We start from the raw sequence: 24,562 nt of genomic DNA, 5'->3' as shown, positions 1-24,562 counted from the left end.
ATTCCTTCATGCTGACCAATAATTTGGGGACTTTTCAGCAAACAAATTACTTTTATTTTCTCATTTCATTTGTAGTCTGCCTTTCTCGCTGAGACTCAAGGCAGATCACATAGTTGTGATGAGGCGGCCACTTTTATTTACTACCTCACTAAAATGATCACCCTGACATTGCTTCAGTTGTCAAATATTTCCCTTCAGCAAATGGAATGGTAAAAGGTAAAGCCAGTCCCCTGTACAAGCACTTAGTTGTTACCAATCCATGGGGTGATGTCACATCATGACGTTTTCATGGCAGACTTTTACGGGGTGGTTTGCCATTGCCTTCCCCTGTCATCTACACAAAAAACATGGTAGGCATAGGTAAAGATTTAAACAGTTTTTGGTTTATTTGAACATACCGGCAGCGAAGGAAATCAGTATTTACATCGGATCCTGGTATGTGGAATAGGTAGACAAAAATTTAAATCTTAACTGCGTCTGAGGTTGCTGACTTCACAAGAGATTTCAAGCTGTTTGGCTTTCACTAAAAGTATTATGGAAGTTAAAAGGCTTATTCTTCGAGGTTACTTGTTCTAGATTTCTTGTTAAACGTCACACTTTATAAATGCACAGTCTTGAGAATGTCCTCTGCTTTGTCCCTTTGCTACAGATTGTCTCACCACTAGACTCATGCTAAACAGGGTTGCCTGTCACCCTCTTCTCAACATGTAGCTGCAATTCCCCAATCAGAGTGAGTTTGTTGCTGTCAATCATGTCAGCTAACTCACTCTCTTCCCAGCAGCACTGCCTCAAAGCATGCATATGCCTGCTGTCCATCACAGTAGTTTAAAACAATGTTATAAGGGCAGTATAATACAATTTACAATAAAGTATAGAAGGACAATATAGTACTGCCATGAAACCAGATTGCAAAATTAAGACTAATACACTGTATAGAATATGCAGTGAACAATTCAGTGAACTGCCTGAAATTTCACAAGTTCTACAGACCTATCCCCATTAAAGAAGTAACCTCCTGACAGATGTTTTACACATTATGCAAAACAATAATAGTGTGGGAGCCTTCCTGACATGTTTCCTTTAGAGAAGTGTACAGATTTATAACATCAGATTATACATTTCAGCTCTCACAAAGGAAATGTGCCCCAGGTCGAGTAGTGCACATCTGTAATCTTCCAGAAGGAAGCTGCACGGAGAATGATGTCATCAATCTTGGACTTCCATTTGGAAAAGTCACTAATTATATCCTGATGAAATCTACCAATCAGGTATTTTCAGTCTGTTAAGAAAAACATGAACATGTGCAAGTTATTGTTGAGAACTGTGTATACATAAGCTGTGGTGGTTATTGCAAAATGACTATGCATAATGAATTCATTTGTCCTTTCAAAATAGTGGTCTGTTCTTTTAAAAATAAAAATAAATTGAAGACTAGCTAATTTAACGGCCCATTTTGGTTTATTGTTGCTCCAGCTCCAACATATTTTGTTTTTCAAAAGGGTGGCAACCATGCTAGACTTTAAGGAACTCTCTGGTTCAATCATATTTCAAGGTCATGAGTGTGCCAGTGACAAAAAGAACAAACTGCATCCCTTTAGGTCCATAGGCCACACAAGCACCATAGTATTAGACCTGGAGGTTCAAAGTCAATTCGACTTTGTCCAGTAGATCAGAAGAATGTCAAAGAAGAATGCACTCATCTGACAGAGAGAAGGGAGAATAATCAGGAAAGAGAGATTTATGGGAGATCAGATCAGCTTTTCTTTATCAGAGTGATTTCCCCCTTCTCATGCTAAACAGGGTTGCCAGGATAATCATCACCAGGTGATTCAGTCTGAACTCCTCCTAGCCTGTCAAAGAAATATTAGTTAGGTTTTCCTAAATGCTAAAATTGTTTATTTGCTATACCCTACCTTTCTACTAAAATGCCACTCAGGAGGGCTTACAAGAAACATACTAAAAGATAAAGCAACTTAGCCCTTTCCGCCACAAAGCCCCATAAGCAGAAACATAACAGCAGTTGCTCATAAATTAGCACGAAAATATTGACACAGTAATTACTAATTCTTCCCTCTTTTAAGGTGTATATCTGGAAGACCACAGAGAGGTGGTAAAGCCTTTGTTTAAAATACCATATTTAGATTTGGCTGTCAGTCAGTCTTTTTGGAAAGATGATACAGCCTGTGATGGCAGAACAAATTCAGGCATACCTGAATTATACATTTTCCCTAGGCCCATTTCAGTATGGCTTTAGGAGTGGTTATGGAAAAGAGTCAGTTGTAGTAGCACTGATGGATAGTCTAGATTTACAAGCAGGTAGAAGAAATTCTTCTCAGTTGATTCGGTTTGATTTGTCAGCAGCCATTGACATGGTTGAGCATTGTGTACTACTGGATCATTTGAAGCATAGTTTTAGGGGCTCAGATGTAGCCCTCCACTCTGATTATAGTCATTTTTGTCTCCAAAGAAACGGAGTTATCAGCAAGATTGAGTCACCCCTCCCTCACCCTATGATTTGACCTGCAGGCTCCACAGACCTGACTATGCTAATCAGTGTTTATATAATTGAAATATGTTTTAAATACAGCTTCTCTTGAAAACAATCCAGAGAATTGGTGCAATTTAACCTGTAAAGAACCTGATACACGTAACACTGGTTTTGAAATAAATTCATTAATTGCCTGTTTGCTTCTGGATTCTATTTAAGGTGCTAATCCTTAACATTTTAAAGCTCTTTGCAGGCTTGGATCTACACACTTAAAGAACAACTTAGGTCAGCCTAAGGTACAACTAGTTGTGGTCTCTCTTGTATAAGTTCACACAATTACAGGAAGGGCTCAGACTTTTTCACTGGTTGCTCCTCTCTTCTGGGAGGAATCTGTGGACTTCCTCTGTAGTGTCTTCTTTTCAGAAGATGCCTTTTTTTGTTTCAGAAGTTTTTTTCATTTTAATATGATATATTCTTACTGTCCTTGATATGTGTAATGATTATTTTGCAGTTTTTTGTTTGATGACTCTTTTAATTGATTTTTATAAGCTACCTGAACAAGGTGGAAAGCATGAGATATAAATTATTTCAAAATAAATATAACAACTGGGCATTGAGGTGATTTTAGAACATTTAGCTTCTCTCATCCTGCATGACAAGATGAACCCACAAAATTCCTTCTTTTACACAACAGTTAAATGGCTCTCTGTTCTCATATGTATTTAAATTATACCAGATTATGGATCTTTTTGTTAACAGACATACATGTGTATTAACTGATGACTAATGCATAAGTGTACTAGAGATTTTGTTCCCATTTTATTCTAAGAAGGCTGACATTATTAAAATACTATGGAACTATCATTTTAATTACATTACCCTGTTTTATGACATTATCTTAAATACAAGATCATCTGAAAATTATTTCTGTTTTATAAAGGCTTTTCTAGAAATGGCATACACAGAGGCAGCTCAAGCCATGGTTCAGTTCTACAAAGAGAAACCTGCAGTAATTAATGATGACAAGTTGCTCATTAGAATGTCTAAAAGATACAAAGAACTTCAGTTGAAGGTATAGTATAATGATTGTTCTGTCTTCCTGTGAATCTCTGTGTTAGCTGTTAAATACCCTTCATCTGTATTTCTATTTCAAATAAGACTTTGTCAGTGTTTTCTGGCTAATTGGTTCTGTAATCGAGTATTTATGAATGTCATCTAATCTATGTATTGTTCACAGGAAGGAAATATTTCCTGATCAGGTTGATAAAAACATCAAAAAGACAACAAATTATACTCATGAAGTGAGTTTAGACTCATGAAACCTGATGCCAGAATATGCTTTTTAGCACTCTTTGATTGCTTATTAGGGATGTGCAATTGTATCTTGCTCACCCAATGCAATAGTTGATATTTCTTGGATTAGATTGGCAGTATCAAATATTGTATAAGGCTTTCCTGATATTTCATTATGCTAATTTTTGTCCCGATAAATATTGGAAGTATCCAGAATCTGGTCAGAAGGCCTTTCACTGTTTACAATCACAGTTGATTCCTCTTTAAAGGAAGATGGATTGCTAAAATAGGTAAAGGGAATGCTAAATAATAGATGGCAGACTTGTCCTCTGGACTTTAAAGGGGCATTATTTTCAATGGCCAAAGTGGCAGCCTGCCATACTGTGTGTTGCTCCTCCCCTTTACAGACAGAAGGAGTGGTGAGGGAGGAGGGATAGCCATTGGAGATAATGTCCATTTAAATTTTAAAGTGGCACTGTTTTCAGTGGGAAGCAGACCTGACTTCCAGATTTGGATTGAAAATGATGGGTGGTAGACTTGGCCTACTGGCCATAATTTAGAGCAGGGGTGGCCAACGGTAGCTCTCCAGATGTTTTTTGCCTACAACTCCCATCAGCCCCAGCCAGCGTGGCCAATGGCTGGGGCTGATGGGAGTTGTAGGCCAAAAACATCTGGAGAGCTACCTTTGGCCACCCCTGATTTAGAGTGTCCCCTCATCTGTTCATTGACAAACTGTGTTTCAAAGTTTAAAAGGCTATTATTTTCAATGGCCTCCGAAGTTTGAAAGCTAGATTTTCCAATTGAAAATAAAGGGGAAAGGGCAGATTCACTACAGGATAGTTGGGACCTTTCCCCTCTCTCCCTCTATCCGCTATAAGTTGTTCACTCTGTTTTTATAGGATCAGGGGTGGTCAAACTTGCTTAATATAACAGCCACATAGAAAAAAATGTCAGATGTTTGAGAGCTGTAAGACATGAACAAGTATTACACACACATCTTTATTAAAACTCTTAATACTTTCTTTGCACCGAAAGATAAAATACATATGTATGCACTTTGAAACATGACCATGCTAGAATGAGATTTAAAAAAAAAAAAAACCCAAAAGCTGGGAATAACAGCCCCCATAAAACCAACACAGGCAAAGGTTAGGGAATAGTTGGCTACCTGTGGGTCAGCACTCAGAGGCTGACTGAGGTCCCAATGATGTGCATGCTTACTTGAGAGTAAGCCTGCATTGTTTCTCCTTGATATGTGTGAAAGAGCGATATGTGGCTCTCAAGCTGCAGTTTGTCAACCCATGTTATAGATAGTACAGATTAGTAGTCTTCAGCCTTTCTAGATTTGGATCCTGACTTTAACCTCAAGTGGCAGCATTGGACACATTGACCTTGTAAGCATGTGTAATGTGTACAGTCATATGTCAAGAAGAGGGGGTTAGATTCATGACCTCTCCAGTGTTAAGACCAGGGCTATGATCAGCAGATCTAGAGAAGTAGGAGAAGACAGAATCCTAATACCTACAAGTGATGCGACAAAAAAGTAAGAATTATGAGGAAATATCCACTAGAGATTTCCAGCAGAGAGCTAGTGTGGTGTAGTGGTTAAGAGCAGTGGATTGTAATTTGGAGATCTATGTTTGATTCTCCACTCCTCCATATGAAGCCAGCTGGGTGACCTTGGGTCAGGCACAGTTCTCTCAGAACTCTCAGCCCCACCTACCTCACAGGTGCCTGTTGTGGGGAGAGGGAGGGAAGGTGATTGTACACCGCTTTGAGACTCCTTCCGGTAGTGAGGAGTGGGGTTTAAAAACCAGATCTTCTTCATCATCACTGAGTATCTCTGTTATAGTTATGCTGTTCTTCTCAGTATGTGTGCAGAGAGAGGCAGGAGGCATGGCACCTATGTTTGTCTGCACATGTGCAGTAATAGCACATCCTTTCAGTGGGGCTCCACAGTTCATTTGATGAGTGAGGTCTGTTGGTTGAAGAGGTCCAGAAGATTCACTGGTCCAGGAGATGTTATTGTCATTATGCTGCAATATTTTTTCTACATTGTTCTCTCACCTTGTCTCAGACCTTACTTGTAGTAACTTTTAAAAACTTAAAATGCAGTTTCAGCACAAAGTTGTCCAGTATGAATGTTTAAAGAACTCTTCAGATTTCCCAGGGCTAATGCCTCTTTAAAAGTTATATTGCTTCCCTTCTCCTTCATTAATTCAGCTGCTTCTCATATGTTCATTAATCAATTGTAAATTACCCTGAGTGGTGTTTATTTAAGCACTATCTTTTTATGTACAGCTAACTAAAGCCACCTCATCTTTTTGTTTTCTTTTTAATGATCATAATTTTATAATTGCGCTATTGACATCATGAATGATAACATAAACAATTGTGTGTATTGACTTTGGCTGGCTACAAAGTGAAATCAGTACTTTGGAGTATCTCTTTCTTTTCCAGCTAGAAGTGGGAAGTACGAACTGGGAAAATGGTGGTTTTTATTGGTTCATGGTTCATTTGATTACCCAAATCGGTGGTTTGTGTTGGTTCATGGTTCATTTGATTTCCTGAACCAATTCATGGTTTATTTGGTTCAGGAGGTGGAAGAACAGCCCCCCCCCCCAATGAGCTAAAGATGCCAGACTCCCAGGAAGTCTTCAGCAGGTTCTGCTCCACCAGTCCTCCAAGTATGGGGAAGTTTGGATGTGGGATGTCAAGGTTATGGCCCCCTAAAGCAGGTGCCCCCAGGAAAGCTCAGCACTAGCAGCAGGTTCAGTCCCTGAAGCCACAGCAAAGAACACCTTCCCAGCCAGGAGACATGTTTTAAAAATTGTCCCACTGTGTGGTGAAAAAAGAAGTCCCTCAAAGTCTCCCCTAAATTAGCCATAAGCAAATGACAACTGAACTAACTCTTCTCCATTTTAGATAGCTTTGAAATGTGATGTATATTTCTGATTATAAACCTTGTGTATTTTTATTTGGCTTAGAAACCAGGTAAAAATGTAGCAGCAATAATCCAGGACATCCACTCACAGAGGGAAAGGGATATGTTGCGGGAGGCAGACAGGTAAGTCAGAGTAATATTACCAGTTGCTGCCCTGTCTTTGTGATTGAAGTAAGCTGCATTAATTCTTGTGAACTGTCTTAAGGTATGCTACTGTGGCTCTAAGACAAACAGCTTCTATTTTCACTTTCATAGTCTGAAATCCACTTTTAGTGCTGAAAGCCAAAGGTGAAATTGAACATCCCAAAAAACCAGGTTTCGTTAACCTTTAATTCATTTTGAATTTCCATTTTTATGACCTACAGTCAATACAGTAAATAAACTAGTAATGATTTCATTCTTTCCCATATGTTATATATTTATTTTTATCTCACCCCAGAAGCTCAGCACAGGTACATCTCCCCTGTTTATCTTCACAACTTTGTGACGTAAATTACGCTAAAGTGTGGCCTGTAATATTCATGGTAGAATGGGGATTTGAGCCCCACTTTCCCTGCATCTGCTAATTTTCATTTATTTAGTAAATTGATTAAATTTCTTTGACCAAAACAAATTTCCAGAGTGGTTTAAAGTACACAGTAAAAAGAAAATAACATATGATCAGAAAAAAACAAAGCTATTCCAAAAGCAAAATTACTTTTTCAGGAATGTCACCATAAAATAAATAATAAGTTAAAAATATCAATAGCCGCAGAAAACTTTAAACAGTGCTAGTGCTAGGGTGCCAGCAGGCTCACATCGCCCCAGGCAAGGTACCCCCTGACTTCACCCACCCACTGCCGTGCTGCCTGGCCCCCCCTGTTGGGAAGGGCCGGGTGGTTCTTCTCCAGCCTCCTTCCCTCCCTTTGCAGTGGTGGGAGGAAGCTGCTCCAGTCGCTGACAGAAGTTGGGCAAGGCAGGAAAGAGGTGGAGCGGCAGCAGGAAGGAGCCAAAAGCTCCTTCCCTCTGACCTGCCTCTTGCCTTGCCAGCCAGCTGCTTTTATTTGCAGCTTCCCCAGAACAACTGGAGAAGCTGCACTGGCAGCTCAGCGGTCTGCGGGGAGAAGGTAGAGGCAGGAGGGGGTGCCCAGTGCCCTTGTAGGCCAGGTGGCACCCAGAGGGGGTCACCTATCTGGCCTACTCGGACGCGCCAGGCCTGTAAACAAAGGCCCTCTGGAACTAATAGAAGCTTTTGGACCACAGCAGTTGCATCTTATTTTATACACTGCAGTGATTCTTTGAGAGTTGGTGTGTTGACGGTTGAACAGAAGAGTGGACAATCTGAACAAATAGCATCCATTCGCATATATACCACCAGAGTTTGGCTATGTAAATACAGATAATCAACCTTAGCGTTAATATAATAACCATAATAGCTACAAGTATAGAATTTCATCTGCTTGGTCTTGGTCAGTCATATGAGGATTTTTTTTCTATCCTGATATATAGGTATGAGATCTTACTATAGACTAAGAGATCCTCCTTTTTTGGTTGTGCATTTATGAATGCATAAATTTGTGTACGTGATACAAAGCAGTGTGTTTTTTAAGTATTTCAATTCTGTCATAATATTGGCAAAAGACCTTTTCAGCAATAAGGCTGGGAGAGTGAAAGTGCATAGGAAACCAGGATCACCGTGGTAGACTCTGGTCATTACTTATAAGTGTTTGGAAGACAGCATATGTACATGTAGTTATATATACATAAGGTCGGTTCTGATCTTCCATCAAATGTAGATAGGTGGTGATTGATATTGCTACTACAATCTGACTTCCCTCACTCTTTTTCACTCTCTCTACATATTACGTAATCTGTAAAGGACCGTACATTTATGAAACATGTTATTTCTTCTAGAATGATACAGAAAAAAATACAAATGTTTTATGACACTTTATAGACTTAACTGGCTCATTTAAGAAGTGCTTGCAAGTCACAGCCTGGTTTTTCTTCCAGCTGTAGATATGGTCCTGAAAGGCCCCGATCTCGCAGCCCAATAAGCCGTTCTCTTTCTCCAAGATCCCGCACACCAAGCTTTACTTCCTGCAGTTCACCCCATAGTCCTTTGACAACAAACCGAACAGACTGGGGAAATGGAAGAGAGCTATGGGATCAGTCTCCTTATTCAAGACGGGAGGAAGAAAGAGATGTAATTCCCTGGAGAGAAAATGGGGAAGAGAAGAGAGAGAGAACTGACACGTGGGTGCATGAGAGAAAACAACATTATATACGACATGCAGATAAACTAGACTTGGAAGAACAAGCTGAAATAATCAGGGGGCACAGAGAAAAATACCCACAAGGGGGGTCACCCAGTGCAAAAGGAGTCCACCCTTTGCCTGGATATAAGAACAGAGATGAAAACTATTACAGAAAACCAAGTAAGCAAAAATCTGATAAATATCAAAAGCAAACGGTGGATACAGCTTCAAAGTCTAAAAGAAAAGAAGAAGCCAGGTCAAGAGAACACAAACATTCTCACTGTGAAGATGCAGTAAAGGGAGGAATACCAGAAGCAAAGCCTGACTGTCTCAGGCCAAGAGAAAAATCCAGGGAAATTAATAAAGAACTAGAGGAAGAGGTACCAAGTGCAGCTCAAAAAGCTGATGTGGGGAAAGAAAAAGAAACTGAGACTGAGGTAATGAGTAATTTTGTTTGCTGTTGGGAACAGAATACTAGGAATGGTGCATTAGCAACTTCATGTCTGTCTTCTGACCTGTGTGTGCATGTGCACATGTGTATGTATACCTGTCTTTCCATGAGAGGCTTCATTCAGGCATCACTAACGTGAATGAGAATTAGTCAGGAAGTTCTAAGAATTTTCCATTCTTTCTCTCTTCTCTAAAAATGTGGCACAGAAATTAAATATTTTCTGATTCAAAAACAACCACAGTTTACTATGAATGCAAGTCAGATGAAACAACAGCTTTTTGGGGTGTATGTGTGTGTTATTTTGCCTGTAAATTACCATTGTGCCAGGATTAAACTGTGGTTTAGATTCTGTTTTGGAGGTAAGAGAACAAATCAGTTACTCACTTCACCTGATTCCACTTACACAACAAATGGTGGCTAGTTCCAATTCTAGCAGGGGATGCGGAAGATGGGAGACTGCTAGCCCAAGGATCCTCTGGTTCCCTGGCATCATTAACACTGAAGTTTTTTCATTGTACCTGAATGCAGCAAAATTGCAAAGAGAAGATGAAGCCAGTCTCACTCATGGCTGAGAAAGGCCCTGTGGATTCACCTTTTTATGTTACTACACCTGTCTTTACTGATAGACAGTTTCTCTTTTAGGTTGGAAAAGAAGATTGTGTTACAGAGAACGTGTTTTCCACAAATAAGCAGGTGAAAGAAATAGAAGATCCTATGGAATGCTCAGGAAAAGAGAAAGTGAGTTTATGTATTAATGGAGGATGATCTCTATTATAGAATTATTTTTTGTTTGCTTGTTTGAAAAATTACTGTCCTACAGTCAAAGTAACATAATTAAAAATGAATCAAATCAGTAACACAGAGCCTGAACATGTAGTACGAAATCAACAAGAAGACCACAAATTGAAAGTCACTATATTTACATTTTAAAAAAACCAACTGCTGATTTTTTTGTAAGGATGGTTAACCTTCTGTGGTCATGAAATTCCACAATAAAAAAGCCATGCCTACAGTAAACTTCCTGTTGTCAGAAACACAAAGGTGCTCCATTGGCTCTGCAAAACTCAAGTTGTTTAGGGTTTTAAAAGTAATTAATAACATATTTAGTTAGGTCTAGAAAGAAATACAATGAATGTGTTTTTCAGTGAAATGTTACATTCCTATTAAAGGGCATTTTTAAGCATCTTCTGAAGAAAATTACTCCATCTTGTTCTTTGCTTCTCTGGGCAGATCCTCAGAGACTCTTTTTTTAGTTGCTCTTTACACACAGATTGCACTGAATACATAATACTTGGCACAGGCAATCAAAAATTAGACATCCTTGAGAAGATGAGATGGCTTTGTAAATCACATCCAAAAATAGAACAGCCTTTTACTTTCGAACAGAAGCAAAACAAAGATATTTGAAGGAAAACTTTATTGAAATAGTACATTTTAAAAATTAGTTTCAAAACTTGCTTTGAAATATTTCAGATTAATTGAATAACTTCACCCATTCCAGCTCTGAAGAAACATACACCAATGTCCTTGGAAGTTTTCCAGTATCATATCTTTAGTGTCATGAGCTGATCATCAGATGTGAACGCTATCAGTGTCTGTAGAGCAAGAAACTGATCTCCTGAGTAAGAACAGTATCTGTCCTTAGTACCTTTCGAGGACACTAAAAAAAAAAAACCCAATCGACCAACAGCTGAGAGACAAATAGGTTGAGCTTTTATATTTATACTGGGATGTTAAAAGCAAATATGTGCCACAGATTATGCTTTGAACAGATGTAGATGTTTTTTTCTCAGAGAAAAGGTTGCTCTGCTGCTAGAAAGCATCCTGAACATGATAACATTTTAATATTAATTGCCTAATGATCCCTAGCATCTCTGCCAATTTATGAGCATAATGGGCAAAAGATGGGACTCAGAACTGTGTGGACTCCCCATTAAGATGATACTTCATGAAGAATAATTAGTGCTGCTAATGAAGATGACAGGGCTAAAGAGTTGTCTAGACAGTGTGTGATTGCAATAAATTCCCATGCTGGGAATTATTAGGAAAGGAATTGAAACAAATCAGCCAGTATCATAATGCCCCTGTATAAATCGATGGTGTGGTCTCATTTGGAATACTTTGTACAATTCTGGTCACCGCACCTCAAAAAGGATATTATAGCATTGGAAAAAGTCCAGAGAAGGGCAACTAGAATGATTAAAGGTTTGGAACATTTTCCCTATGAAGAAAAGTTAAAACGCTTTGGGCTTTTTAGCTTGGAGAAACACTGTGGGGTGACATGATAGAGGTTTACAAGATTATGCATGGGATGGAGAAAGTAGAGAAAGAAGTACTTTCTCACAATACAAGAACTTGTGGGCATTCAATGAAATTGCTGAGCAGCAGGGTTAGAACGGATAAAAGGAAGTACTTCTTCACTCAAAGGGTGATTAACATGTGGAATTCACTGCCACAGGAGGTGGTGGCAGCTACAAGCATAGCCAGCTTCAAGAGGGGTTTGTATAAAAATATGGAGCAGAGATCCATCAGTGGCTATTAACCACAGCATATTATTGGAATTGTCTGGAGCAGTGATGCTCCGTATTCTTGGTGTTTGGCGGGGGCAAAGTGAAAGAGCTTCTAGCCCCACTTGTGAACTTCCTTTTTTTTGGCCACTGTGTGACACAGAGTGTTGGACTGGATGGGCCATTGGCCTGATCCAATGTGGCTTCTCTTATGTTCTTAAGCCCTTGTAATAGGAAAGGAATATTCAACTGTTTACTGACCAGCTTTAAACATACTGTACCAGCAAATAGTTTATTAGGATGGCAGTTACTTAATGTGACAGTACAGCACAGCAGTTACAATATAATAAGGAGATAGGACATGAGTACATGTACACTAGAGAAACTGTCAAATTTTCCATCCCTGATGATGACTCAGATGTACCTGTTCAATTTTTCTTCTTTTTGTGAACTGAAGCTATGTCGTGCTATTTTCTGTTCCTTCATGCTGATTTTTCTCCTTAAAATTAATACGATATGTTTTGATGTCATTTTCACATCAGTTATGTATAAATGGCCTTTAAATGATATAAAAGAAATAAATGATAAATATCAAAAATGTACAGAACGTAAAGGCTCACAACAAGAACTCATTAAAGCAACAAGAAGGGGAAATTTTATTTATTTAAATGTTTCTCTCCTGCACTGTGTGTCTCAAAAAGCTTCTACAGTGAAGTCCACAAATTACAGTTCAGAACACAGACACAACAAACAGCTTATTACCCACAACTTAACTTTTTATTATTAAGAGCCAGTTATCAGGAAAAACAGGTGTCAGCCTTTTCCCAATACAGAAATTCCTGTAGAGCAGGGGTAGCCAAACTGTGGCTCAGAAACCACATGTGGCTCTTTTACACATATTGTGTAGCTCTCAAAGCCCTCACTTCCCTGTTGGATGGCTTGGAGAAGGCATCTGTCTCTTTAAATCACTTCTCCAAGCCAGCTGGCAGGTTGGAGTTGCTTTCTTTCCACCTATCCTTTCCTCCCCACATCTATTTGCCTGCCTGTCTTTTGTGGTTCTCAAACATCTGGTGTTCATGTATTGCGGCTCTCAAACATCTGATGTTTATTCTTTGTGGCTCTTACATTAAGCAACTTTTTTTTGAAGTTTTGATAAGATTTAATCACAAGGTTTTTTGAAGTTATGAGAGATTACCATATTAAGCCTTTATTCAATCCATCACCCTCCCATACTTCCAGAAACTGGTTCCTTTGCTCAGTGATAAGGATTCTAAGATTACTCTAGCAATTGCAAAATTTGTCTCAGTCCTTTTTGCCCTTGCATTAATAAAAAGAAAACAAGTGTCTTCTGTTGCTTGAGATTTGTGAATCAATGAGCTTCTAAGGGCACGAAAGGAAAGATAGATCTGGCTATCAAATCCAAGGGATCAGCTTCTGAAGCGAGCCCAAACAAACTGGTGGGAAAGCATTCCTCTGCTTCCCATATGGAAGATTTGAAGATGTATAGCGATCAGATGATGCACATGGCCCAATCGGTCAAAATCAAGATCATCACCTTTGAGCATTAGCTGAAGGATAAGATATTGGCTTGGCTATATTCTAATACCCTGGCCTTGTTGGTCTTCACTGTTCTTGAGGGTTTGGAAGACATCACCCAAGAGGTGTACCCACAGACATCACCCAAGAGGTGCACTCACAGCACCCACAGAGTTGAACATCTCTATCGCATTAAGAAAGACCCTTTAAACTATTTTTCTATTCACCCGCCACTTTCTTCACTTTTAACGGAAGAAATGTAGCCCAGGGGCCAACAAACATACTATTCAGCACTCTCAGATAAAGAGGGTTTAAAGCTGCAATTTGGGATCTTGTCTTATTTTAGTTGCCAAGATTTCCATTGCAAGGATAAAAATAATGGTGGTAATGGACAACCTTGTCTCGTTCCCTTTTCAATTTGAAATCCATCTGTTAATATTTCAGTAATTAAAACTTTTGCTTTTTGTTTGGCATAAATTCCACATATCCTATTTCAAATTTAGGTCCACAATCAAAACATTGTAAAACTCTTTGTAGAATTCAGGAAAGATTGCCAAATACCTTTTGGCATCTAGGAAGATAAAATACAGCTTTCTGTCTCTTTTTCTCTACAAATTCAGTTTCGCCAATTGCAAATGAGGCATTGTCTTTCATATACCTCTTAGGTAGAAAGCTGGTCTGGCCAGGATATATAATTTTTCCTATACGTTTTTGTAAACCTTCTGTCACTATTGATGTGAAAAGTTTCTAATCTACATTTAATGAGATTGGTCTATGAAACTGGGGTAGCATTGGATCATTGCCCTCCTTATAAATCAGGGGTGGCCAAACTGCAGCTTGGAAGCCACATGTGGCTCTTTCACACATTATGTGCCTCCCAGAGCACTGATCCATTGGTCTGCTGTGTGTGAAGAGATGAAGGAAAGGGAAATAGGCAGGCTTGCAATGTCTTCACCACCACCACAAAGGTCGCCTATAGATCTAGAGCAGGGAAAGAGAGTGCAAGAGCTGAGGGAGCCACAGGAAGGAGAGATGGAATTAAAGAGGGTGCCACAGGGTTCCCCCTTAGTTTCATAGCTGTGTTTAGTAACCTTGGGGTCAAGGCAAAGAGAGATGCATAATGATGCAAACAGTGGTCAGTGATTTCTATGGTAAATGTGTGTTTCTTTCTCTCACTGGTGCCAAAAAATAATTCCTTAACCTTTCCCTATTCTGGTCTTATGCGGATTGTTACTGCCAGCTTTTTTTATATAAAAAAACCCTTGCCTTCTAGCATGGTTGTGTTATAAAGTGCATACATTTGTATTTTATCTTTCTGTCCGAAGAAAGTATTAAGAGTTTTAATAAAGATAAGTGTGTAATATTTGTTCATATCTTGTGGCTCTCAAACATCTGAAGTTTGTTCTATGTGGCTCTTACATTAAGCAAGTTTGGCCACCTCTGTTATAAATCAAGGCTATGTGCACCTCTTGCCATATCTAACGTAGTGTCTTGTCTTCACTTATTTTTTTATTACCTTTTGAAGTGGCAACATTATTTCTTCTTGCAAGAGTTTGTAATACATTGCTGCTAACTCATCTAGGTCTGGAGCTTTATCTTCATTTTTGTTATTGCTTGTGAGATTTCTTGTACTGTAATATTTTGATTCAAAATTCTCATAATATTTCTCTTTTGCATTGTTTGGAGCATAAAGTGAAATTAGTGTACTGATCTTGCCTTCAGGAAATCTAATTTTCAACATACAATATTTTTCCCTTCTGGATCAATTAGTTCTTCTGTGATGTTAATTCACTGGTTTAGTATATAAACTGTTATTCCCTTTTTCTTTTCATTAGCAGATGACAGGATTGAAAGTAGATGGAGAGAAATTTAAATTGAAATGTTATGCTGATTATGATGTTATGTCAATTTCTAATCAATTTCAATCAACATCAGAATGATGTTATGACAATTACTAATCTTAAACATGTTATAGAACAGATAACAGAATTAGGCTCCTCCTCTGGATCTTAAAATAAACAAGAAAAAAACAAAAATAATTTCTAAATTTTTAACAAAACAAGAAGAAAATATTAAGAAAATTACAAGATAAGATTTAATCACAAATCCAGTTAAATATCTAAGTATAAATATAACTGGGCAGGAAACGGAAAGGAAAGGTCCCCTGTGCAAGCACCAGTCATTTTTTACTCTGGGGTGACGTCGCATCACGATGTTTTCACGGCAGACTTTTTTATGGGGTGGTTTGCCATTGCCTTCCCCAGTCATCTACACTTCCCTCCACCCCAGCAAGCTAGGTACTTATTTTACCGATCTTGGAAAGATGGAAGGCTGAGTCAACCTTGAGCCAGCTACCTGAATCCAGCTTCTGCTGAAATCGAACTCAGGTCGTGAGCAGAGAGTTCAGACCTCAGTACTGCAGCTTTACCACTCTCACCACGGGGCTCCGTAAACTGGGCAGAGTGAAATATTATTCAAAGATATGGAGAGATGGTCAAAACTAAAATGATCTTGGTTGGGAAGAATTTCTGCAATTAAAATGAATGAACTGCCAAAAATAAGCTTCCTATTCCAGATTATACTAGTCATTGTCATTATATAAAAGACAGGCAAAAGAAAATAAATACATTCATATGAAATGGTAAGAAGCCAAGAACCAGTGTTGCAAGATTTAAAAAAAAGAGAGGAGGCTTAGGGGTACTATACTACCAAGCAGCATGCTTAGTCTGGATTCAGACTGGATTACAAACCCAAATGATAGATTACTGAAATTAGAAAATTCAGACCAGATAGAAGAAACTGCACAATCATCTTTGGGTAAAGAAAAGGACGTGAATCCAAAAGAAACCTCATGCAATTAGAGACTTAAGGTCTGGGATTCTCTGAAAATAAGGATTAGTCCACTGACTTCACCAGTCATGTCGCAGATAGATGCATTCTATGATAAATATGAGAGAAAAATTGATGATTTTATAACCTAAAGGTGGCAAACAGTAAAAGAAGTAGGAGAGAAAATACAATGGCTGGTATATCTTCAACTAACTTCAAGACTAAAAGAAACTGTTCATGCCTATAGAGGACCAATAACAGATTTAATTGCTTTTGATAAATAATTACTCAGTGGAAGGGCCATCTACTAGGACAAATTTACAAACGTTTACTTTAATATGATACTGAAGCTGAACAAATTAAAATGTGTATGCTGAAATGGACTCAAAATCTTGGATGAGAAATAACATCTCAACAATGAGAAAACTTATAGATGAGATTTATAAAATTCACTGCTAGCCAAACACTGAGAGATAACTGGTATAAGATGTTCTTTTGATGGTACATAAATCCTGATGCTGGGAAAGACAGAAGGCAAAAGAAGAAGGGGACGGCAAAAGATGAGATGGCTGGACAGCGTTACTGATGTAACAAACACAAATTTGAGCAGGCTTTGGAGGATGGTGGAAGACAGGAGGGCCTGGCGTGACTTTGTCCATGAGGTCGCAAAGAGTCGGACTCGACTGTGCGACTAAACAACAACAAACTCCTAAAGATATTTAAAATATGGACAAGGCCTATATTGGATTTTGCTGAAAGTGCAAAGAGGCAGAAGGTACTTTTTACCATATACAAAAAGGCAAGAAATTCTGGAAAGATATATATGCAGGGATTCAGAAAGTTTTAAAAAATCAGTTTTGAAATGAAACCAGACACTATGCTATTGGGAATTTTACCAGATAAAACTGAAAGAATACTTCATAAATTGTTCAGTTACATGCTGACGGCAGCCAGAATAATATGGGCAACCAAATGAAAAGCCGAGGAGTGTCCAAACAATGCAAACTGGAGAGATAAAATGGCAGAATATGCCATTATGGCCAAACTAACTAATTATAAATAGAAGACTAACTAATTATAAATAGAAGAATTTGAAAAAAAAATTGGGAAATTGCTATGCTTACTGTAAGTAAAGATGAAAAATGAATCATTTGTATTAGTTATTAGCTATTGAAGTGCTTTTGGTATTTCAAAAGCACTTCAATTGGTTATTATTTTGGTTATTAGTATAAAGTTAGCATGTATTAATATAATTTGTATTAATATAATTTGAATTGTTACAGATAATATTATAATGGCATAAATATAGGTATTTTTCAAACAATGTTATACTTTATGAAGTAATTATACATTTAAGATTACAGAAGTTGTCTTTGATGTACATGTGAACTTTATCATTATCATTTTACATTTTTGGAAATTCTTTTAAAAATATTCTCAGATCTGAATTTAACTATGGAAGCCATGATAATGCTGAGATGTATTAGAATATAGAAATAATGAATGTTAAAAGTAGTAACATGATAACAAATGGTAGCAAGCATAGAAATTGTTGAATATTGGATATCTTAAACGCTTATGTTTTATACTTACTCTCGGGGCTTTCTTTGTAGAAAAAGGCCTGCAGGAACTCATTTGCATATTAGGCCACACCCCATGACATCACATAGGGCTTTTTGTAGAAAAAGCTCAGCAGGACAGCATTTGCATATTAGGCCACACCACCTGGCACCAAGCCAGCCAAAACTGCATTCCTGCTCAAAAAAAGCCCTGCTTACTCTGATGTTATTTGTCCTTATGATGCACAAATAACAGATAAATGTGATGTTTATAACTCCCCCCCTTCCTTTTTTCTTTTCTGTATCCCTATCTCAATTGTTATAATAATTTTTAAAAATGATAAACCAAGAGAGTCACAAGCGCAATGATGTGGGCAGAAAGATCTATGCTTCTTCCTTCCTGGGGTTTAAAATAACAAATTATGAGGTCATGATGGCTGGTTATCAGCTTTGGAGAGGGGGAGGGAACATATGTTGTCCTTTGTGGAACTTCTCCCAGGTGACAAGAAGTCATTGGCCAAGGCGCTACAGCTGGAAGCTGTTTATTGAAGCAACAGATCAGCGTGAGCAGGCATTCAGCTGCAGCAGCTGCTTGAGCCATGACAAGTGCTATTGCATTAAGAAGACATGCCTGGCTGAGATTTACTACCCTCCCTAATAATACCAGACAAAAGGTGGATGATCTACCTTTTGAAGGGCCATATTTGTTCTCCTTGAAGACTAATGAGACTCTAATCATGAACAAACAGACTGCTAAGTCTTTGAGAGACCCTCCGTCTGAAATAACGCAGTAGAAGCGGAAACTCTATTCTCATCACCCATGGCATCCTTATCAAAGGGAATATAGATACCCTAGTGCTCCTGGAGTTCAGTATCCTGTTTCAACCTTACACACCTCTGCAAGGATATAAGAAGCACAGGGGCCAACAGGCAAAAGTCTGCAAGTCAGGCTGCTCCCTCTCGAGAGCCTTCCAGCTTCAGTAGCTCATCTAACTAGACTCAGACAGGTTCAGGCACAGGCTGTCTTAGTTCTATGAGAACTGGAGGACTACTACCTCAGATGAATGGGAACTGGCTACAAGTTAGGATTTAGAAACCTTTCACCTGTTCTCCTGACCTGGGTTGGTTCTGAAAGTGCTATACATATGTTTGTACAGAAGGGAACCATTGAAGAAGTGCCTAGCTCACAGTCACTTGTGGTGTTTTACTAGAATGTTCATAGTGGATAAGAAGGATGGAGGAGTCAGGTCAATCCTAGACCCTGGAAATTTAACTATCTTTTCAGGTTTCAAAGTTTGGTATGGTTTCTGTGACTTCAGTTTTACACTTACTAAAGTTCAATTCATGGTTCATAGACATTAACCTAAAGGATGCTTATTTCCACATTTCTATTTACAGGGAGCATCACAAGTTCCTCCTTCTTCTTGACAATCTATGTTCATATACACTGCTCTCCCTTTCAGTGTGGCAACTGCTCCCAGAGTATTATTGAAGTGCATGACCCCAGTGGTTGTTTACCTTCACATTCAAGAGTACAATATATTTCCCCACCTTGATGATTGGCTGGTAGTGGCAGAAACTGGTAAACAATTGTGGCAACATTGTTTTCTGATTATGGAGCTGTGCCAACGATTGGGTTTCATAGTTAACTGGAAATGCCTTCCCAGAAAGTCCAGCTTATAGGCACTGTGATATATTTGGTTCCATTCTGCCTTCAGACAGAATGGAATCCATCACTGCTATGGTGAACCAGTTGTTAGCCAACAGTTTTCAATCAGTGCAGAATATTCTCTGTCTGGCCTCCACCACTACAGTGTTGCCATTAGCTAAGCTACACATGAGACCATTACAATTCTGGTTTCTAGGAGTTTTTAAGCCTGAATCACACTCACTCTGGCAGACGTTTTCTGTCCCTAGACAGGTTCTGTGCCATTTGACTTGGTGGATGCCCCCCCCCCCCTCATGAATCTAACACAGGGAATATCCTTCGGGTTACCTCGGTACAAGATAGTACTTACCACCAATGCCTCACTAGTGGGCTGGGGGACTCATTGTGAAGACTTATTTGTCTGAGGCACCTGATCTAGGATGGAGAAAATATATCTCATTAATTTTCTTGAGCAAACGGCAGTGCTTAATTTCCTTATCAGCTTTGCAGATATTCTATGGAATCATTCTATCTTACTATGAACAGACAACTTGGCCACCATATTTTTCAGCAGCAAACATATGTTATTTTGTTAATATTAACATATAATAACATATTATATGTTAATATTTGTTATATTCCCCTACAGAGAGACCTGATTGGTATAAAGTAGGTTTTTCACCACAACATAGACCATCTCAAGCTGGGAAATTGTTCCAGTGGCTTGAAATTTCCCCTGGAGGTTTCTAAGATTTTGTTAAATTTGCATAAACCTTTGACCTAGATATCCTATAATACTAAATGTAAGTGATTCACTCTTTGTTGTATAGAAAGGGGCATAACACTATCTTGCACTCCACTGCAATATGTTTTTAAATATGTTTTATATATAAAGAATAAAGATTTAGTATTTTCTTATATAAAGGTGCACTTGGCAGCAATTTCTTGTTTTCACACTGCTGTGGATGGGAGGTTGATTTTTTTCCTCACCCATTGACAAAGAGCTTTCTTAAATGGTTGTCTGATATGTGCCCTCCCAGGGACCATGTTATCCCTCAGTGGTCTTTAACATTAGTGTTAACTCAGCTGTTCAGCAGATCCTTTGAGCCACTGGCAACCTGGTCTCTGGCTCATCTATCAGCGAAGGTATATTTTCTGGTGGCAGTGACATCTGCCTGATGGGTCAGTGAATTGATTTCAGTATGGGTTGATCTTGCATTTTTTAATTTTTTCCCTGAATGGATAGTACTCCCACCCAGCCTTGTGTTTCCAAGGTACTTTCTAAGTTCCATCTCTCTCAGGAGATAATCTTAACCATTTTTTCTCCTTCTCAGAGTTGGAGGCTGAGAAGCAGCTACATTCTTTGGTTGTTAGGTGGGCATTGCTTTTTTATCTGAAGTGGATTGCAGAGATGGTTCCTTATTTATAGGTTTCTCAGGACCTAACAAGGGGAAGAGGACATCCTCTCAGACTTTGTCTGGGTGGTGGTAGATAACTCACTGAAAATGTTGAGACAGTGTGCAATTGCAATAAAAAAGCCCAAGCCATGCTGGGAATTATTAGGAAGGGAATTGAAAATAAATCAGCCAGTATCATAATGCCCCTGTATAAATCGATGGTGCGGTCCCATTTGGAATACTGTATACAGTTCTGGTCACCACACCTCAAAAAGGATATTATAGCATTGGAAAAAGTCCAGAAAAGGGCAACTAGAATGATTAAAGGTTTGGAACACTTTCCCTATGAAGAAAGGTTAAAACGCTTGGGGCTCTTTAGCTTGGAGAAACGTCAACTGTGGGGTGACATGATAGAGGTTTACAAGATTATGCATGGGATGGAGAAAGTAGAGAAAGAAGTACTTTTCTCCCTTTCTCACAATACAAGAACTCGTGGGCATTCAATGAAATTGCTGAGCAGACAGGCTAAAATGGATAAAAAGAAGTACTTCTTCACCCAAAGGGTGATTAACGTGGAATTCACTGTCACAGGAGGTGGTGGCGGCTACAAGCATAGCCAGCTTTTAAGAGGGGATTGGATAAAAATATGGAGCAGAGGTCCATCAGTTTCTATTAGCCACAGTGTGTGTGTGTGTATATATGTGTTTATATGTATGTAGGGGTGTGTGTGTGTATGTGTATATATACACATATTTTTGCTGCTGAAAAACAGCAAAAATATTATATGTTAATTTGTTAATATTTTAACAAATGTTAATTTGTTAATATATATATCGCACACATATATTGGCCACTGTGTGACACAGAGTGTTGGACTGGATGGGTCATTGGCCTGATCCAACATGGCTTCTCTTGTGTTCTTATGTTTTTATGTCTAGGTGGATCATGTCTACTGTCAGGCATTGTTATGATTCAGCAAAGACTCCATTTCCTTTCAGAGTTCATGCACATTCTGGGAGAACCGGGTTTGATTCCCCACTCCCCCACTTGCAGCTGCTGGAATGGCCTTGGGTTAGCCATAGCTATCGCAGGAGTTGTCCTTGAAAGGGCAGCTGTTGTGAGAGCCCTCTCATCCCCACCCACCTCACAGGGTGTCTGTTGTGGGGGGAGAAGATATAGAAGATTGTAAACCGCTCTGAGTCTGATTCAGAGAGAAGGGTGGGATATAAATCTGCAGTCATCTTCTTCTTTCTTGGGTCAGCCATAGCTCTCATAGGAGTTGTCCTTGAAAGGGCAGTTGCTGCAAGACCTCTCTCAGCCCCAGATACCTCACAAGGTGTCTGTTGGGGGTGGGGGGGAGGTAAAAGGAGATTGTGACCGCTCTGTGACTATGAGTATAGGGCAGGATATAAATCCAATATCTTGTTCTCCTCCTGCTTTCTGCAATGGAGTACCACTTTCTGAAATTTGCCGAGCAGCCACCTGGTTGTCAAAGGACACTTTCATTTGACATAGTGCCTTGGATATTTACATAGGTGAGAAGCCCAACTGGGGAATGCAGTGGTTCAGTCTTTATTTCAGTAAGTAAACATGCCTCATCACCTAGTTGTAGCTTGCTAGAATCTTCATGTGGGATTGCACAGAAGATTGGCAATGAAAACAGGATTCTTACCTGTAACTGTTTTTATCAAATATCTTCTGTGCAGGTACACATACTCCCACTTCTGCCCTGCTGCATGCTCTTTGGTGGTGTATGAGGTAGGGGCACTGCTGCATGGGACCATGTTGTTCATGGGCGGAGCCAAGTTTGTTCTGGCTCACAGCACCTCTTGGAGGCTTTTTTGTTATAAAATCTACTGATTGGCAGGCCTGCTTATGCACAGTTTCCATGTGTGCCTGCTCAGAAGATACTCAGTAAATAAGAGTTACTAGTAAGAGCAATCATGCTATACTAGTGCTGTACTTCTGAACAAATTTGTGTGTGTGAAAATTGTGTGTGAAAATCCTTTAGTAGGATTATAGCATAATTCAGTAAAAAAAGAATTGTTTATGTGTCCCTTCCAAATACATCAAAAGCTTTGTTATCCAGTACTCAGAGAATGGGGTTACCAGTTAATCAAATGTCCTAGATATTCAGGCTTTTTGCTTTGCCCCACCCTCTACACAGAGGAATCTGCAGCAACCAAATCTCATCCCATTGGGAACACCATGGTGATAGCCTCCATGCCTGGTGAGACCTGTCTTCTTCTCAAGCTATGGAGCTGTCCTAGGCAGCAGGCAGAGAAGCAGAAGCCCTCTAGCACAGCTGACTTCCAACAGTTTGAAGTAGGCTGATGGAAAAGGTGGAACCTAAGGATGACAAGAACAGTTGGAGGCATCAGTCTGTATAGGTGGGAGTAAAATATGCATTCACCCAAAGACTTGTGGGTATGGTGGTGAAGGGGCAAAGAGTTTGCCTTCTGGGCAATGCTGGTAAATTTAGCATTGTAAATAATAGAGTGATTGATGAAAAGGGGGGGGGGGTTGTATTGATTACATCCATTTATTGACATATTTTCAGTGGGATTTACATCTTTGTTTCAGGAACAGGGCTGGGAGAGTGGAAGTGAGATGGAAGCTGAGACATGGTATCCAACTAATATGGAAGAGCTAGTAACGGTAGATGAAGTGGGAGAAGATGACCTTATAATGGAACCTGATATAACTGAACTAGAAGAAATAGTCACAGTTGAGTCCAAACACCAAGAATGCTCAGAACCTGGTCCCTTAGCTACAGTGGAGATGACAGTTGAGCCCAGCTTATTGAATAAATGTGAAGAGAAATCTAATGTGATGGAAGCAAACTTTGGGTCAGCAGAGGAAACTCCAGGGATTCTCAGTGACTTAAAGGGTGATGATGTAGTTACTAAAGCATCAAATCTAAATCTGGACACTGAGCAGAAGCCAGCTGAATTGCATGAAGGCAGACCTCTTAGCGATTCTGATTACAATGATAAACGAAAAATAAATGAAAGCACTGACGTTCATTTAAAGCTGGAAGAACCTTGCGTAAGTTCTGATCCTCCAAAAGAAGAACTCTTACAGCAGAGTGACACATTCATAAATGATCATAAAGAGATGGAATGCCTAGAAAACGAGAGTGAGAAAGCTGTGGAAAAGCTGGACAAAAACTCTCAAGAGGAAACAAGCTATGGAAATCAGGAGCATCAAAAGACTGAGGGTAACTATATTTCACTCCCTGTTTTGTTAAAATAGATTTGTTTTAGTTTTATATCTGTGCAATATATATATTTAATTTTTAATATGCTATCAGCAAAAATAAGCACTGCTCAAAGCATTATAATTTTCTTATTAAAAAACTAAGTGGAAAACCAGCACTGCCAAGTTTAAGCCATTTAAGGCTCTTATTCAAATAGTGTCAAGGAAATAAGATATATATCTAGTAAGCTTTCTGGAAGAGACATCTGTTATGATGGTCACTTCTGGGTCATACAAGTTGAACTGAACTGTTTGACTTCTCAGCTTACATTACTTAGAATTGTTAATGAGAATAACAGGTCATCAAAAAAATCTTTTATGTCTGGCTCTTGCTTGTGCAGAGTAAAATAAAAAATATTCCTCAGATGTTTTTTCAAAACCTTGTTTACCATCAAATTGCTTTCTGGGGTGTTAG

At 39.0% G+C, this 24,562-nt stretch overlaps 1 protein-coding gene across 1 annotated transcript in view; it reads left to right on the top strand.

Annotated features, from left to right (window-relative positions):
• RBM20 (RNA binding motif protein 20) overlaps positions 1-24,562 on the top strand; it is a 206,493-nt gene that overhangs the window by 172,841 nt on the left and 9,090 nt on the right. Inside the window, exons 6-11 of the mRNA XM_060241688.1 lie at positions 1,125-1,268; positions 3,429-3,560; positions 6,769-6,848; positions 8,724-9,406; positions 10,066-10,151; positions 23,473-24,109. Coding sequence (XP_060097671.1) covers positions 1,125-1,268; positions 3,429-3,560; positions 6,769-6,848; positions 8,724-9,406; positions 10,066-10,151; positions 23,473-24,109 — 1,762 coding nt within the window. The remainder of the gene's footprint in view (positions 1-1,124; positions 1,269-3,428; positions 3,561-6,768; positions 6,849-8,723; positions 9,407-10,065; positions 10,152-23,472; positions 24,110-24,562) is intronic.

This window comes from Heteronotia binoei, chromosome 6, assembly GCF_032191835.1.
Source record: "Heteronotia binoei isolate CCM8104 ecotype False Entrance Well chromosome 6, APGP_CSIRO_Hbin_v1, whole genome shotgun sequence".
NCBI lineage: Eukaryota > Metazoa > Chordata > Lepidosauria > Squamata > Gekkonidae > Heteronotia > Heteronotia binoei.
This window is presented reverse-complemented; position numbering and strand designations above follow the sequence as displayed.